The sequence below is a fragment of the Carlito syrichta genome, unplaced genomic scaffold (assembly GCF_000164805.1).
Source record: "Carlito syrichta isolate Samal-C Ts95f unplaced genomic scaffold, Tarsius_syrichta-2.0.1 Scaffold303211, whole genome shotgun sequence".
NCBI lineage: Eukaryota > Metazoa > Chordata > Mammalia > Primates > Tarsiidae > Carlito > Carlito syrichta.
In genome coordinates this window covers 416903-435140 of record NW_007247307.1, presented here as the reverse complement: position 1 = coordinate 435140, position 18238 = coordinate 416903, and the positions used below count along the sequence as shown (strand labels likewise).

General features: G+C 40.5%; 1 protein-coding gene across 1 annotated transcript in view; it reads right to left on the bottom strand.

Annotated features, from left to right (window-relative positions):
- The window catches only part of UBE3D (ubiquitin protein ligase E3D), a 111040-nt gene extending 93720 nt beyond the window's left edge, over nucleotides 1-17320 (bottom strand). The window contains exons 1-4 of the mRNA XM_021712366.1: nucleotides 17296-17320; nucleotides 13888-14109; nucleotides 10807-10897; nucleotides 1647-1878 (exon numbers count right to left, since the gene is read on the bottom strand). Of these exons, the coding sequence (XP_021568041.1) occupies nucleotides 1647-1878; nucleotides 10807-10897; nucleotides 13888-14109; nucleotides 17296-17320 (570 nt within the window). The remainder of the gene's footprint in view (nucleotides 1-1646; nucleotides 1879-10806; nucleotides 10898-13887; nucleotides 14110-17295) is intronic.
- Between the last annotated feature and the right edge of the window lie 918 nt (nucleotides 17321-18238).

Here is an 18238-nt window from a genome sequence, read left to right as displayed (position 1 = left end):
TGTGATATTTGAAAACCCTGCTAGAGATGGCTAGACTGAGTGATATGAGAAATCGGTTTTCAATAGCACAGAGCGGCCTTGTTCCCACAGGAGCCTTGAGAGCACTGTTTGAGCAGTCCCTCCAAATTTATGTTACTATTTTGGTCACAGGCACACTCTTTCAACTGCTACAATATGCAATTAAAGCAAAAGTTTCATCTAGGCGAACCTGAAGACAATCTTGTCAACAGCAGCCCGTTATGAGAGTACAACCATTTCCCACAGTCTCCTTGATACTAAAAACTGGAATGTCTAAACATGAGGGGCCTCTTTCTTTAATGCATAAGATGGATGTTTACAGTGAAGAAAAATTCTTGCAAGTGGCATCAAATAACTGAAAAAGATGTAAATGTAAAGAATATGTTTCAGCACAGAGGGAATCATGGTTTCTCTCATTTGATCTTTCTCCATTCCTTTTCCATTCGTGCCTTCCAAATACTTTTAAAATGTGCAGCTTAATCATAAAAATGAAAGTTAAAACACATAAAATAATAAGGTATTAGTATGCAAATTTAGATTTAAATACAAATTTAACATAATCATATTAAATATATTCATAACATAAACTTATATTAGCTTACCATTTATCTTTTAAAAATACAGAATCTAAAGTACTATACTTCACTAAAGCGAACCATGTTTAGATAAAGGGATTTCCATTTATGGTGAGAAGTGAGGCACTTAAATAATTTTAACTGGCCAGAACTTAACCCCAATATTTGATAAATTTCCTTAACTTCCCTAAAAATAGTTCTATATAAACCAATTTTTCATCCTAAGAGCTGTCCAACTGCTGCATATTTCCTGTAGTACTCAGTTCTTATTAAAAAAATCAAATGAGTTTTAAATGAAATTTAAAATACGTTTTTGTGCCTACCAATAATAAGATGTTAAAAAGATGTTCTGGCAAGGATTTTCTTTGCCTTTTAAATCACATCTGTATTGACTGGCCATCAGGGAAATGATTTCTCACAAGGGCCAAGCCAATAGTATTGATTTTTATTTTTTTTAATAAACTGCTTGTTCTCTGCAATGAGAGGAAATTGCCTTCTTTCAGACATAACTTACATAGCAAGAGCCACCGACCTCACATTGTCAAGCGCCAACTTGGACCCTGCTACCTGGCTTTCTCTCTATTGCAAGGCTCCTCCATTTCCTTGCATTCCTTGGTGGCATCTGCTTTCATGACTTGAGCAGAAGTCTATTAAGGGCAGAAGTAGTAAAATACCTCAGCCTAATTGTGTAGTAAGTATCCTGGAGCAAGAGAACACTCTTAATTTAAACCAGATTATTCAGGATAAAATGCACACGAATTATGAAATATTGTTCTAAAAACAAGAAAGTAGAGCATTTTGGTTTGTAAAATGGTAGCACTCTCAATTCGACGCATGAAGAAGTCCTTGTCTCCTTATGCCTCCTGCCTCTGTAGCTGTTTTAGTTTAAGACCATATGCTCTTCCTGTATCAATAAAGCAGAGCCAAGAATAAAAGGCAGTTGAAAATAATGGATTCTGGCCTTTAGAACAATCTGCGTAACAAGAACTTACTGAAGAAACCAGTAGCTAAGTCATTCTCTAAGTTAGCATTTATTTTGAAATGATATTTTACCAATTTAAGGTGGTTCTCAGAAGAAGGACAGCGCGTCTTCACTGGGGATAGCTCAGGTCTTGGCCACCACAAATCGGCTCTTAAATGCATCAAGAAGAAAGAGTCTCCAACAAAACAGTCATTCTCTTTTGGATGAAGTGGTTTATTAGCAAAGGGGTCAGGATGGCAACACCATTCCCCAACTAGAGCACCCCAGTTCTCACTTGGCAGTGGCAGCACCCTGAGAAGTCTCCTGGTGGAAAAAGGAAAAACGGTTTCACAGAGCAAAATGGAACTAACATTTTCTTAATTAAGGCATCATAAAAGACGAAAGAAACTCATTAACCACATGGCCTGCAATGCTAATTCTTCCCCAGCTATAAAATTAATATAGACTCACTACAGACAATTTTGAAAATGCAAAGAAGTATAAAGAAAAAAAACATCATCATTCTCTCACTACCCCAAAATAAATAACTACTTTTTACATGATGGCACATTTCTTTGCCATCCTTTCAAGAAACATATTTGTACATATACACATGAAGTTTGGGATCAGCATATATATATATATATATATATATATATATATATATATATGTGTGTATGTGTATGTGTGTGTATATGTATATATACACACACACACATATTTTGCTTTTGTTATTTTATTTAGTTAGATCATGATTCTTAATGACGCTACAACATTGTATTCTATAGGTACGTCAACACTTTTCAGATCATTCCCTCACTATTAGATATTTAATTTTGAGTTTTTCATTATCAATTGTTCTGTGACCAATATTCCTATTAGAAAATTAGTGTATTTATCTGATTTCCTTGGGGACAGAAATCTTATAAGTGTGAGATAAGCAAAAATGGTATGCATATTTGAAAAGCCAACACTCATTTGGTGAAGTTCTTTCCAGAAAAGTTATATCAATCTATAATTCTTCCACTCACCCTTTTTATAATTGAATACTATTATTTTTCCATCTTTGCACTAGTAATGGGTGAAAATATTCTCAACACTAATTGGCAACTCTTAAATTACTGGTAACATTGACCTGGTTTTCCTATTTATTGAACACTGTTACTTCTGGGAATTGTGATCAATGACTATTTTCCAATGAGGTGTCAGTATGTTCTTATTAATTTGTAAAAGCATGTTCTATATTAACAGTATTAACCCTATGTCTATAATCTGTCACTTTTTTTTGGTATTAATGCCTTCTAATTTGGTTTATGTGCCTTGAATTTCAAATCACCCAATAACTGTCTTCTTGATTCTATTGCTACATTTTAAAAAACTTTTTTTATTTAGGAATAATTTTAGATTTACAGAAAAGTTAGTTGCCAAGATAATACAGACAGTTCCCAATACACTTCACCCAGCTTCCCCTAACATTAATATCTTATATAATCATGGGAGATTTGTCAAAACTATACACTTTATCCAGATTTCAACTTTTCCATTCTATTAATGTCCTCCTCACCCCACCCCACCCCCCCGCCGTTCCAGGATTCAATCCATGATAGTACGTTGTATTTAGTCATCAAGTCTCCCTAGCCTCCTCTGGTCTATGACGGTTTCTCAATATTTCCTTATTTTTCAGGACTTTGACATTTCTGAAAAGTACCGGTCAGATATTTTATAAAACTCTCCCTTAATCTGATTTTGTCTGATATTATCTCAAGATCAGACTGGGGTTATGGTTTTGGGATAAGAATCACAGAGGTAAGGCACCCTTCTCGTCACACCATATCAGGGGGTACAGTATATTAACATGACTTATCATTGGTGATATTAATCTTGATTACTTGGGAAAGGTGATATCTGCTAGTTTTCTCCTTCTAACAAAATACTAGTAGATTAATGTATTCAGATGTTGTAAGTTAAAACATTTAGGATGTGAATGTATTATTTTTTTAACAATTCCTCCATGTTAGCCATTTTTCTTTGATTCCCCAATCAACCATGAGTATCATAAAAAGGCAAATACTGTCTGGAAGAGGGTAGACCCTTAATTTGTAACCATGGAGGACAAAGCTAAGAACAAGAAAGGCTGACTTCAGTTGAATAGAACAAAGCATTTTTTCCTTCAAATCAGGGTATGCTATACCACTGCCACCATCAGGCTGCTAAGCCTGTTAAGGATACTGGAGAAGTGATTCTTTCAAAATACATTTCTGAAAAGTCTACCATGAATCAGGCATTCGGACTATGAATACCAATACCCTCTTCTCTTAAGGTACTCATATTTTTTTAAGAAATATGGACCTATAAACAAATAATAAAGCCACATGTAATAAATGCTCATAACTGAGTAATGAATTCTTAGAGACCGGGAGAGTAGCACAAATACTTTGAATATTTGGTAAAAGTGTTAACCCCTTTCCTCAAACATACATTCCTATAAGCACACAGATTTGCATATTACTTTAGGGAATTCATGGATCCCTGAGGCCAACCCATGAATGCAGGGCAATATATACAAAGTGCTAGGGGAATACATTGTACATGGACTTCAGAGGAGAAGTAATACCTTAGCTGGCTTTTGAGGACAAAGAATAATTCTTCAGGCAATGAAGGGTACCACGGAAGAAACAATATGAAGGTAGATACCATATCTGTTTACCTTATTGTATTTCTACTGTCTGCAATAGCGCCTAACTTACAGTGTGACATTTTAAATATTTGCTGAAGAAATGAACTGGTATTTCTTCACAATTGTAACATGTGAGGCCCCTGGTTGGGATTGTTGCACACTGAGATTAAAGGGTTAACAAACCTTTTCCCTTGCTGCTTGAGAATCTGACCTTTGGTTTAGCCACCTAGCTCTGTTACCCTGGAAACCTGGTAAGATCTTAGGCATCAACTATATTGCTAGGCAACATTGCTTGCGGTAAAAACGATCCCTGATTGGCAAATTGAACCTAAACCAGGAAAAACTATGAATGAGCTATAAATGTCTGACGAGAATGCCATGGTTTGGGCTCCCTGAGTGTAGTCTCTTGTGGGGAACCCTATAAACTATGCCAAAAAATTATTAGAAGAGATGTTGGCTGCTTAGGGCATGAGGCTTCCTCTCAGCCAGAGAAGCTCCCCTATCTCCCTGATGTGCACCTTATGCTTTGTACCTGGAACTGTGTCATTTGGGGGAGACAAGAGTCCTCAGGTGGGGGTGTGTGAGCTGTCACTGGGGTGAACTGCTGCAGATCCCCTGCTAAGAGAAATCCTTGATGTTGCCCTGCTGACAAGGAACGTGGCCTGTGGTAGTCTTGTGAATCCACACGTTTAGAAGAACTTAAGAAGAATCCTGGTGGGCACTCCACACACCTTATCCCATTTACTGCTGACAACAATTCTGTGAGATAAGAAACACCAATCACCTCTTACAAAGGAGGAAAGTGAGGCTCAGAAATGTCAAACAGTCTGTACAAGTTCACAGACTCAGAGGTGACTAGCAACGCCAGGATCTGAACCCAGACCTTCCCTGGCAATGCAGAACGGCCCTAGGGAAAACTTGAGCAGGGGGGATGGTGGCAAACTATGGGGGCTCTTCCAGGTCATGCTAGGAGGTAAGGACTTGGTTCTACAGATAGGTAGGAGGCATCATAGAATTTGAAGCAGAGACGCAAAAGGTCAGATTTGAATTTTTACCAAGAAGGAGAAGGCAAACAAGGTACCTGTTTAGAATCAGAGTGAGACCTAAATGGACTCCTAAGATTCTGTTTCCTGACATTCTGCATGTAATGCCAATAAACGGACCCTCAACACAGTGTAAAAGACAACGATGTCAAAATCCCTACGTGATCAAGGAAATGAAACTGCACCATGATTTACAGAGATCCGGGAGATGAGCACATTAACACAAAATACAATATTTTAAACTTAACTTGACCCCATATCATGTGAATAAAAGCTATAATACTCATATATCTTATAACCATCTACATAAGACATCAGGAGCAAGAAAGTGCTTAATTCAAAAGTCATTGCAAAGTTTTTACAGCAGAAAACAGTTTCTGATGTTTTGAAGAAAACACAAAACCTTTAAGAACAAAAGATGTATTTTAATCATAGCTCTACTAAAAGTATATCTATCTAGAACCATGAGAAGTATACTTTGATATGATCTACTTCCCAGGAGAACTTTCAAAATAAAACTGGTATCTTTTTTCCCAAGGTGGTTTTTAGGTAAAAACCTGCTGGAGCTCAAAAGGAACAAAATGATTTCTTGAATTTTCTCTCAGCTTAAGATTCTATAACAAACAGCAACACATTATAACAAGTTAAAATTTGATGGTTATTTTTAATGAATCTGGAGCATAAACTTTTAGGAAGTAATCACTTAAAGTACACAACCTTAATAAATGCTATTGATTGATGATGTTTCATTTAAGATTTAAACATATACATAAGAAAATGTAAGCCCCTTAACTTTAAAGAGAATAAGGAGATAAAAAGAGATAAGAAAAATAAGTAATAAAAATTAACATATATACAAGAAAATGAAACATCTCTTAGCTTTAAAATCAAGCATTAATCAGCCATAATAATAACACAGAACTTTTATAAATTGGATTATAACCAAGTAGACATTATTAATCTTAAGAGTAACACCAAATACCTAAAGCTCAAAATGTGGCAGCTGGAATTTAGATTAATTTCGGTGATATTCTTCAAATGGCAGGCCACAAATTCTATAAAACTAGCTTTACATTTTACTACTGTTATGTACCTCATACAATTAGGCTCAAACAAGTATAATTTTATTCCAAAAGTTTGCTTAACATTACTAATAGTCTACTTTGTGCCTGCACTCTTTCTTCTTTGCTCTCTTTCATAGAGAAAAGTGACTGTATTCACAGGCGTCGTTATTTTCAGACTACAACTACAGCTGGCCTGCCAAGTAGACAAATCAAGTGGTTGGATACTCTGACATCTCGTGTTTCCACAAAGCCCATCCTGCCATTTTCTTCTAGAGTCTCAATGCCCTCCCGAGCTCTGGGCTGACACCAAGCACTGCCCTGCCGGTGCAGGTAGAACAGGGCAGACCAGTCCAAAAACCTCAGGAGAGCCCTCTGCTTCAAACAGTATGAAAATCAAAAGACTTGAGTTTGAAAGTCGGTTTGGCCAATTGTTGTCACTCAAGTATGATGGGAATTTATTTCTAGGAGACATAACAAACATCAAGCACAATGACCATTTGGCTGTTTCTGAGACTATTCACAAAGAAGTAAATTGTACTACTGCTGCCTGACACTAGGGCCTGGCAGTCTCAACAAGAATATAACACAAAACTACGTATGTCCATTCAAATTTTAGTTTAAATTCCACCAATCTGGTAAAAATGTAGATTGGAGAATTTTATTGTAAAAAAACAAAACATTATTTATTTTCAAATAACAAAAATAAATGGCTAAGAACATCCAACCTTAAATTAAGAAAAAAAGCTGCTATAATTAGCAGATGTCATGCACCCTCATGCTAATAAGTATTAAAAGCTATTAATGAGTCTTACTGCGTTAAATTGTCCTCTATATATTATTTCTGTAATTTGGTTGATAAGAACCTTTTTCATTTAAAAAAAAAAAGAGGAACAAGCGTTAGTCTTAATACTATACAAATAATCATGAATCATAAAGCACATGAAACCCAAAGTATTACTTGATGAGGTTCACTGATCAGAGAATTTTCATTCTGACAAAATTTCATTCTTACAGGTTTATCCAATCCAGCTTCCTTATCTTGCAGATGAAGAAACTGAGCCCTGGGATATTAAAGTAACTTATTCTCAGATAATAAGGCTAGCCTGTAAGCAGATCTCAACTCCACTCTATTGCTCCTAGTAGAGGCACTCCCAACACAGATAAGTCATCATATTCCAAGGCACCTTCCAGGGAAAAATGACTACAATTAGTTGACTTTGATTATAGCACATAGAAGTTCATTTGAAACACCTTTGGTCTTGTTTTCTATTTAACATGCACAGACGTTGTCCTTACCACTCACCCACAACAGGTGACTGAAGGAGAAATGAGAAGACCGCTGGGCTTGATATTAAAGTCACATGAAGTCCATGTGCAGATACTTGAAGAAGCACATTTTTCCGTAAAACAAAGAGTCATGGGGCATGCGGCTAAAAGTGAAATGTTAGTAAAGCCTTGAGTCACTTACTAAGGAGTTTTCTGCCTTATTCAAGACACATACACATGCCAGACACACAGGTGTGATATGAAAAGTCTTTCAGGCAAGCCTTTCTTAAAGTAAGTCCACTGTTTATCTTCTCGGAGAGAAAGATGATTCATTTCCTTGGCACATACAGAGAATATGAATCAGAGTCCTGAACAAAAAAACTTAAAACACTAAACTAGCTAATCTGCCATTTTGCTAATAAGAAAAATTTGTAAAAAGAAAAAAGGATAGAGTCACTAAACCCAATAAAAAAGACTTCTTGAGCATTAAGGCTGAGGTGGTACTAACAGGGCTCCTCAACTATTAAGTGATGCAGGAGGATTTCAAACCCAGGTCCAGCTGTCCTGCTCTTTCCTCCACACTGCAGGCCTGTCGATGGTCAAGGTCAGGGTCAGTGAATGCTGCCCTTCAACATTAAGCCTCCAAGCCCACCTAATTCTCAGTTCCACGGTTGTGAAAGGAATAGGCACAAAACAGAAGACACAGGTCCTGAACAGGAAACATGGGGGCCACAGACAAAGACTTTTCATATCATCATCCTTCTCCCATGAAACACAAATATCAACCAAAGATGGACGAACACATCCTTCACTGTAAGCAGCACCAGGAAATACTGTTACACTGAATTCAACTTGTTCCCGCTGTAACATCTAGGTCAGCTCACTGTTGTGTAGGAATGAAAGGTTCAGAAACGTCTTCTGAGAATTAAACCAGAGTCTGAAACAGAGAAGGAAAACACTCTTGGCTAAACTACAGTATAAACCGGCATCCCCGGGGCCTCAGAAGAAAGTGGGCCTGTCTCTGAGTACTTACTCTGCAGCAATTTCAGCCCTCGGGTGACCTGAGCAAAGATGAGACTCTCTCCTCTCCAAATTTAAAGCTACCTCATTTCTTACACAAAACAACCCTCCTGAGGGTGTTCCATTCATAATCTCCTGCTGACACCGGAGTGACGTTGTGCCATCTCATCTACCTGGGACGTGGCCAGGAAATCAGGAAGCAAGCAAGAACAGCTGACTAGGAAGCCAGAACAAACACACCAATGTTTATTAAAGTCAGCCTAGCAAAAATTTATTGAGGGCATACTATTCACCAGGCACTGCACCTGATGCTGGGGATGGGGATGATGATGATCATTATAAGAACAATAATTACACTTCCAGCCGTAGATAATGACATATTGATTGCTTGCCATGTGCCAGGCAAACATTTGAACGCATTCAACTCTCCCAACAATCCTATGAGGTAGGTCCTATTCTTTTCCACACTTTCACAGTAAGGAAATCGAGGCACAGAGTGGTTAGGTAACTTGCCCAGAGTTTCACAGCTAGTAAATGGTATGCAAACCCAGTTACTGTGGCTTGTAAGTCTGTACTGCGAGGCACTACACTATACCATACTCTCAGTAGAATGATGACAGAGATACAGGAGACGAGATTATCTCCCCTCCCAGAGCCTATGGTTTAATCGTGAAGACAGCAAAGAAACCTTAGACGAGCACCTAAAACAAGCCAGGGTGCAGAGAAAGCTCCCAGTAGGAACTGCTCTGCCAGCTGAATTCTGAAGTTCAGGTAGGAGCTGACTGGGGGAAACAGGCTCTGAGGTGCATTCTGGGAGAGGAGTGGCTGTCAGAAGGTCCCAGGGTGAAGAAAAGCATGAAGAGGTGGTGGGACTATGGGCTGATCCCCAGAGCGTGCACAGAACGCGAGTCAAGGATGGTGTTTTTTGGGAGGGGGAGGAGTAGACTGGTGAGAGAGGGATGAAATGTGCAGGTAGAGGGGTAAACAGGAGAACTCAAAGGAACTAACGCAGAATGCAAAGGACTTATGGAACTTATCCTGAAGAAATCAGGGGCATGGGAGGGTTTGAAGAGGGGAGTCAGCTGTACTTGAGAAAAAGCAGAATAAAAATGGATCAGATGAGGGTGAAACCAAGGAAGGCTGAGTGGATGAGGAGTTGGCAACGGGTGTAATGAGGGGAAGAGACAGTGGCCTCAACTAAGTTAGTGGCAATGGGGTAGAGGAAAGCAGACTTAAGATATGCTACAAAGAAAGTAGTGATGGGTTGTCTATGGAGGGGAACTCCTCGCAGGGAGGAACCCAAGGCAACAACACCAAGTTTCTACCTTGAGGACACACGGAGCCAATTGGCATCACTGAACTGGGAGAGAAGCAGATTTCAGATATGAAGGATCACTTATAAGTCTCAGGAACCTGACTCAGGAAACCCATCTAACAAAGAATTCTAAATTTTTTCTGTATATATGGTTAACAGTAATAAGGTTCTGATTTGTCTTTCTAGCCTAAAAGTGATTTAGAAGCTGAAAATTCAGGGGAAAGGGTCTGTGCCCAAGAAACAAGAAATAGGAAGAAAGAAGGGAAAAAAAAAAAATTTAAGAGTCCTTGGAATACAAAGGAAAAAAAGCAGCCAAGGGCCCATCTCAATAGGGTAATCACAGCCCATCACAAGAACAAGTTACAAGAGTAACCTAATCACAGAGAAAAGGTTAATTTGTGCTCAGTATGCTCTGTCTTAATAAGCAAGGAAAAAAGGAAATGGATTTTAGAAAGGCATCGATGAAAATAGTTCAAGTAAAAAGTTGTGCTGCAAAAGTCTGCTGTGTAGAAAATTCACTTAATGTGGAAAACCTCGCTCACCATCATGATGGAAAAACATGTGACAGATCCCAAGTTCCTTTTCAGAAGAGAGGTGCTTCAGTGACCAGCACAGGTTCTCCCACCGAGATAAGCCTTCCTCCTTCCAAGCCAGCATCCTAGTGCTCCCCTTTAAATCCTTGAGAAGAGTCAACCATTCTATGGTTTCTGGCAAGTTTTGTGGTTGATTTTGTTCAAAGTGAGATGAAGCTGGCTCTCATTTTAAGCACATGTACTGCTCTGTTGGCAAGTACTTCAAAACCCTGGTAGAATAAGAGATGACCTTTGCCAGACACGGAATTCATCAGTGTTAAAACACATTCCTTACCTGTCCCTTATTATGACTTCACCACAGGATTGGCAATAAAACGTGCAACATTCTTGGGCTTGCGAGCTTTGATTAAACACTGAAATCAGTTCTAAAGGAAAACAATGAAATAGCAAATCTTAAAGGTGTGGAACAAATACATTAACACACAAAAAGAGTTTAGTAACCACAAAAAATTACCACCACTAAATACTGTTTATGATCCACCCAGAAGAACACATTTAATTAGTATTATCTGATGACTCAACCAGAAGCAAATATTGTGATGTGTTTTCAAAAATAAAAGATTTTGCAAAGCGCTTCAGAGCTAGGAGCTGCCCTAGACTGCCTATGTAACGTTTGTTACTTCTCTCATTTATAAATACCAACAGGAAAGATGAGTGGAAAAACGTTCTTCCACACTGAGCTACTCCACAGATCTTTAACCACCCTCAGCTTCCTCTGCTACGCCTCACCGCACAGTTCCTCATCAGTGTGACTGCTAGTAAATAAAGCTCTATAATTTAGGTTTAATTTGATTTATACACGGTTTATATCTATTCTGGCATAGTATCATATGTACAAACAAAATGGATCTCAAACTGGTATTTACTGGACAGTTCCCTGGGAATGGACTGGCTCCAAGGAAGAGTTCGATCTTCCAATAGCAAAATTCAAATTCATCAGAAAGCTGTGGAAAATGTCTTTTTCTCTCACTACATGAAACAGCAAAAGGCAGCGTGCTCCTTTAGCGTCCATTATTTCTTTTGTGAAAAAAGAGAACTTGCATTTCAAAAAAATACAACTATTTATCCGTAAAAAATCTAAATAAAGAAATGAGGTCTCATATCCATTAGGATCGAGCAATTTGAATTCAGTTCATGTTACTTTGTATGTATTCTAAGGATTTTTAAAATTGTTGCTAGAAAATTTAAGCCTTGACAATTAAAAATTCTGCAATTTATAGGGCTGCCCACGAATCTCTACTGCATTAAAGTGAAATAAGCAGTATTATTCTTTAACTCTGAGCAGATCAAAAGGAGACCTAGGTAACACACCCAAAATAGTCTTTCCAGACCAATAAGCACATTTTCAGTGAAACGCTACCCTCTGCTGGCCACCTAGCATGATGTACCCGGCCAGTTCTTAAAGCCAGCACTTTCTGTTACAGAGGAATCCTGGAGCATACTGCCACTGGAGGTGGATGGAACGCTTGTGCTATGTCAGATCCTGCTGTAGCCAGCTCCCTTTTGGGGTCACGTTTCATGCCCCAAGCAGTGTGCCATTATGATGTTTACTATGGTTGTTTTTAAAAGCTTGTTCTTACCAATGAAAAGTCAACTTTTTAAACACTCCGAAACACAAACTGAATGCCAAAATTTTCAAAAGTCACTTCCTACAATATGGTTTGATTCAAGTTCATGTTAGTACACATCTATTCATGCTTATTCATTCAGCAAATATTTATGCACCACCTATTTTGTGTAAAGCACTAAAGCAACTGAGTGCCGAGGCCTCCATTTTTCATAGCCTTTCGCGCACTATGGAGCAGGCCTTGAAAGTTTTCCTTTTCGGACGTGTGAGTCAAGCTTACTAAAAGTGTGAAGAAACAGGAGACCAGAGAACACAAACAATATGCAGACCAGCACCAAGCAGTCCCTTTATTTTGTCCTACATTTTAAACAGTACTTGTGATCTAAAGGGCTTTAAGCATGTCCGGTTTGGGGATCTGTCTATCCACAGTTCCAGAAGATGGGTGGGCAACACCCCAACACTGCGTTCCAGAGGTCTCCTTTCCCCCACCCCTCAACTCCCAGCCCCAGGACCTGGAAACTCTGCCCTGTGGCTGGCATGCCTGCCCTTCCCCCGTTTTCAGATCGGACACAAGGTCCCACTGCGGCTGCTGCCGCCCGCTGTTGCTGGGAAGAAGCCAGCGCCTCGCAAGACCTGGCCTCCCTGGGCCTCTCCCCTGGGACGACACTTCTCTGGGCCCACCAGTAAGTGCACTCAGGGCACGGGTGTATTCGCCGCTTTCCGTCTGGCCGGCCCCAGCCTTCTTTCCGCGGCTATTCCATCAGCCATGCCTAGCACTCATCCTGTGCCACTCAAGCTCTGTGACATCTCTTTCCCATGCTTCTTGTTCCTGAAACCAACTCTGCCCAACTCTGTTCGCTCATGCAGAACTTTAACAAAAATCACTTTCCGGCAAAGCAGGACCGAAGCTCCCTCTACCTTCTCTCTCCTTTAAAAAGCCAGGAATAAAGACTCGGGGGAATGCACAACATCTCCTAAGGGCTCTTCAGAACACTCCTGCTGACCTCACCTCCAGGATCAACACAGCTCACATGAAAGGCTTACTGCGGACGAGGCAGCAGTGAGGTGGCAGGACGTACCTGAATGAGTTATTCTTTCTCTATTGCTCCTATTACTCTGAGAATACACATCACATCCGTCTGTTATTGTCCCTGGACAAACACCACCTCCTTGGACTAGCCTTCCCTGACCACCCTCTACCTAACCCCAGTAGTCACCCTCTCTCCCGTTATTCCACTTTACCCACAGCACTCTTCTCAGTATGCAGTTAAATCGTCTTTCACGCATTAGAATGTAACCTGCGAGAGAACAGACACCTTCCCTAACTTGTTTACTTCTGTATCCCCAGCATCTAGATTGATACCTGGCACACAGTGTGAACTAAAATATTTGTTGAATGAATAAAAACTTCTATGGAATGCTTTAAAAACCACCAGGCCTTCGACAACTGCCATCTGACTTAATCTTCACATCACCTCTGTAGCCAAGAAATTTTACAACTGAAAAAACAAAGCAGGGGGTGCATGGGCAATCGCTGTGCCCTCCGCTCGATTTCATCGTGAACCTAAAAGTGCTCTAACGAAAGGAATGGAGGGAGGGACGGTCCAAAAGTTAAGTAGCATGTTCACCTGTGCACAGCCAACACCCTAGAGCCCCTCCAGCCCAGGCTCTTCCCATGCCGCTAATTAGTTCTGTCACCTGGGAAAAGTTCAGCTCATCACGGGAGAAAATCGCCTTTGAGGCACAAAGAAAAAGCAACGCGGAAACAGAAGCGCGAGCACGACTCACTGGTGCGGAGCTCCCCGCGCGCCTGCAGCCGCAGGTGCAGTCCATCTCCGGCCACAAACCGCAGCCCGCGGCACGAGGCAGGCGCGAGCCTGACCTCTGCTGGAAGCCAGACTTCTGTGCAGCCGCCCGGCGTGCTCAGCCGGAGCGAGGACGGCGTTATGGAGATGTCCATGGGCACGCGGCCTTCCCTGGGCTCCCTGGAAACGAAGCATAAAAGCCAAACTAGCCATTCTCATCATGAAAACCACAGGACGGAAGAGGCGAAAGTGGCCAAAGTTCCTCTTCAAGGGAGGCTTTAAAGCCACTGCCCCAGAAAAACAGCAGCAAGCAGATCACAAAGAAAACCAGTCCACACTAGATTTAGGTCAAGCCAGGGAGCAAGTGTCACTGTCACTGTCACATGCAACTCCTGGGGCATAATCTTTATTCTTGTTTCTGAGACCAACAGTACAATCATGTTTTTTATTTTTATATTTTTTATTTTTATTTTTCACATATTTTTTATGAATCATGTTTTACCTTCCAGCAAATCAGAACAAGGTACTATTTTTAATTGACATGAGATTTTGAAAAGATTAGGTAAAACAAAAGGTACAAAACAAAAACATTCTTGTCAATTTTAAGAATAAAAGAATTAATGAAGAAAACAATACAGTGATATATGAATACCAGGTGTGAAAGGACTTACTAATCCAGTTCAGAGTAAATTACTCAGAGTAGACAATAAAGAGTAAAACACAGTCCCTGGCCACCAGGTAGGTCCCCTAAGAATAGAGGTGATAAAGGCACATACAGAAACTACCCTCCTCTGAAGCTGAAATAAGTTTGCTGTAACAGGGATACAAAATACCACAGCTCCCTCTTAAGTGTGGATGGGAGGCCATCTACAAGGTGTCACCCAAGTGCAGAAGCAGACCGTCTGCCTGAAAGTCATATAAGTATAGGGGCAGACCACGAGTTCAAGAGGGCATCTCGGTTAGGCCTCTTAAGTTACCTTACAAAATCTTACAACTTTCTGGCTAGTTCCTTTTCAAAGCACATGGGTCTGCATCTCACTGGCAATCCAGGACATCAAACGCCTGAGTTTTTTGCAGGGCAGGTAGCCTCAAATCCTTGAGTCGAAAGTCCAATTTCAGGAAATGATGCTTAAGAAATAATGATTCTCTAAAGCTGGGTCAGCAAACGTTTTCTGCAAAAGACCTCATAGTAAATACACATGGTTGTGGGGCCACATATGTTCTCTATTACATAGTCTACTTTGTGTTTACCGAAACAGGTTGTTGGTTGGAGTTGGTCCACGGGCCACAGTTTGCTGAACACTGTCCATTTTGCCATCACAATGATGTTCTAACTAGACTGCGTAGGCTTGGCACTTGCAAGTGACTCAAGGGATACCGAGGAGTTCCTCAGTCCCCACTGCACCCCATCTCGGGCATATACTCTACCTTCCCCCAAAACTAGGGCCACGCAAAGCAGCCCCTATTTTCGTGATGGAGAGCCACAGGGGCCTGGCACAGACCGGAGATGATAAGTAGACTGGGAAGGGCATCCACCAGGAAGACCACCCAGCAGGGGGTCTGACACCAAGGTGAGGAGGAAATCCCAGTGGGAGGTGGGGCCAGCACAGCACGGGGTTTGAGAGCCTGTCTTAGCTCTGGCTGCTAGACCAAAATACCATAGACTGGGTGGCTTCAACAACTGACATCATTGGAAAAATAATGGAGAGAGGAAGTTCTAGTGTCTCTTTCGCTTCTTGTAAGGACACAACTCAACAGGGGGCTCCACCCGCATGATCTCACCTACACCCAATTACCGCTCAAAGGCCCCCACTCCTAACACCATCACATCGAGGTTAGGACTTCAGCATACGAATTTGGGGGGGGCACAAATATTTGGTCCACAACAGGGTCAAGCAAGTGAAAACAGTGTCAACAATGAGTGGGGGGAGGGGGAGTGGCAAAGGATGCCAGCAGAAAATTAGTACAGAGGGAAACTGACCTAGTAAACGTCATGAGGATAAGGAGGGCCAGGATTCTCACTGTGGGAGAATGGAGTTACAAAGAGAGAAAGGGAGAAAACTAGAATGGACCTTGCCGTGGACTAGAATAGAAAATATCTGTGTGGAAGTCATGGTTTACAATGTATATAAATAGAGTAACACAGATACATGTAAGTGTACATATTCAAGTATGCATGTGCATACATCCAAATATAAACATCATACATGTCACACACTCACACTAGTTCTGGGAGAAGTGACACCCAATAGCAATGAGCACACTTAGCACCCAGAACTTGGTTTGTAAAGGCTATTTTCCACATAAAACAAAACAAACAAAACAGGGTTCCTTAGTAAAACTAGTACATCCAAGGCTGGAACAGGAAAAGAATAAAAATAAGCCTAGAACATGTTGCTGTGCAACAAATTAAGCAAGAAATCAAAGAAAGCTAGGGACATATCAAAAAAGAGACAGAGGCTGGGCACAGTGGCTCACATCCGTAATCCCCGCACTTTGGGAGGCCGAGGAAGGAGGATCACTTGAGCCCAAGAGTTCAAAACCATCCCAGGCAACACAGCAAAATTTTGTCTCCACAAAAAATTTTTTAAAATTAGCCAGGCATGGAGGCCCACATCTGTAGTCCCAGCTATTCAGGAGACTAAGAAGAGTGGATCCCTTCAGCCCAGGAGGTCAAGGCTGTGGTGATCCCTCACCTTTCCTCTGCACTCCAGCCTGGGTGACAGAGGGAGACCCCAACTCAAAACAAAACAAAAAACAAAATCAAAACAGAAACAGAAACCGTCTTAAAGGAACTCCCTGGTCACATCTGATTCAATCTGAACAAAAGAATAACCCACTGAATAAAACTGGATCATGTGTCCTGATTGGTATAAATAAATGGATGAATAAAATGAAACTCTAAGGAGGAATGTGGTGTACACACAGTCTCAAAGTGCCTCTCCAATGAATACTCATTGATGACTAAGAGAAGAAGAGTAACTTTAAGGTGCAGCTGCCTAGCAGACATTACCTTACTTATGTGCTCAGGGTTAACATAACCAATGGAACAAATCAAAATCTGATAGGATGCATCACTTCTGGGATATTCCTGCAAGATACCTAACCTCAATCTAATCTTGAGGAAGCAAAAGACTAATCCAAGTGGAAGGATATTTTTACAAAATAATTGTGCTATTATCTACAAAAGTATCAGGATCATGAAAATCAAGGAAAACTGAGGGCAGAAAGAGACCGAGGAAGCATGACAATGAAATGCCAGGCATGACTCTGGATTCTTTGGCCATTAGGGATATTAAGTAAAATGTGGATGAGGTCTGAGCACAAAATGCTGGTAATGTATTTCCCAATTTTGAGGGTTGCATGGTGGTTATTTAGGAGAATGTTCTACTTTGAGGCTCCACTTTTGGTGACATGGTCCACACAATTCTTTGACACTTGAGGCTTTCATCATCACTATTCACTTGTATTCTTTCAGGTAACACACCCTGCTTAAAACTATCCAGGGACTTCATCTCACACTCTTAAGTGCAAGCTAAAGTCCTATCACTGGTCTCTGAGAACCACTGATAACACTAGACCCAGCTCCTTCAAGCTTTGCAGAACCTGCTGCAAAACTTCCAGTTGGTAGGTTGAAGAGCATCCATGATGAAAGTACTTATCCACAGGAATCAACAAATGCTGCAAATCAAGATCTTCTGTTTGCTTTGTTTTCATGGAGAGTAGGTCATTGAACATGTACCAGCACACCACTGTAAGACCTTTCCCTCTGTGCTTCCTCACCCCACCCACATCTTTCTGAATTAGGCATCCTTTTGTACTTACTGTTCTCAGAGGGAAACTGTCTTCCACCACGTGTCATAGTTCCATACCTCATCCCTTTCAGCTCATTACTTAAATGTTACTTTTTCACTTGTAATAAAAGGTTGTAACTTTGTTCTCCCTATCCCCTTTTTCTGCTTTTTTTTTTTTTCAGGTACTTCTCTCCATGCAATATTATATTTTATTTATTTTGTATATTTTCTGCCAACTCTCCCCCACTGCCACCATCAGATTGCAAGTTCAATGAAGGCAAGTATTTTTGTCTTTGCTGTTGTTAATGTTCATGGCTGTATGACCAGCAATTCAAATTTGAATTTTTGCTACTTGAGTAGAAACTCAGCAAACAGCTGTGAAATGAATAAATGAATGGTGAGAGCTTATCCCAACAATGCTAAGATGGCGTAATATACATAGGTTTTCCTAATGTAATTCACAGATGAAAGATTAAAGGAAAAAAAATGACCATTTCAATACATGTTTTTTTTTTTTTTTTTTGAGTCGGAGTCTCACTC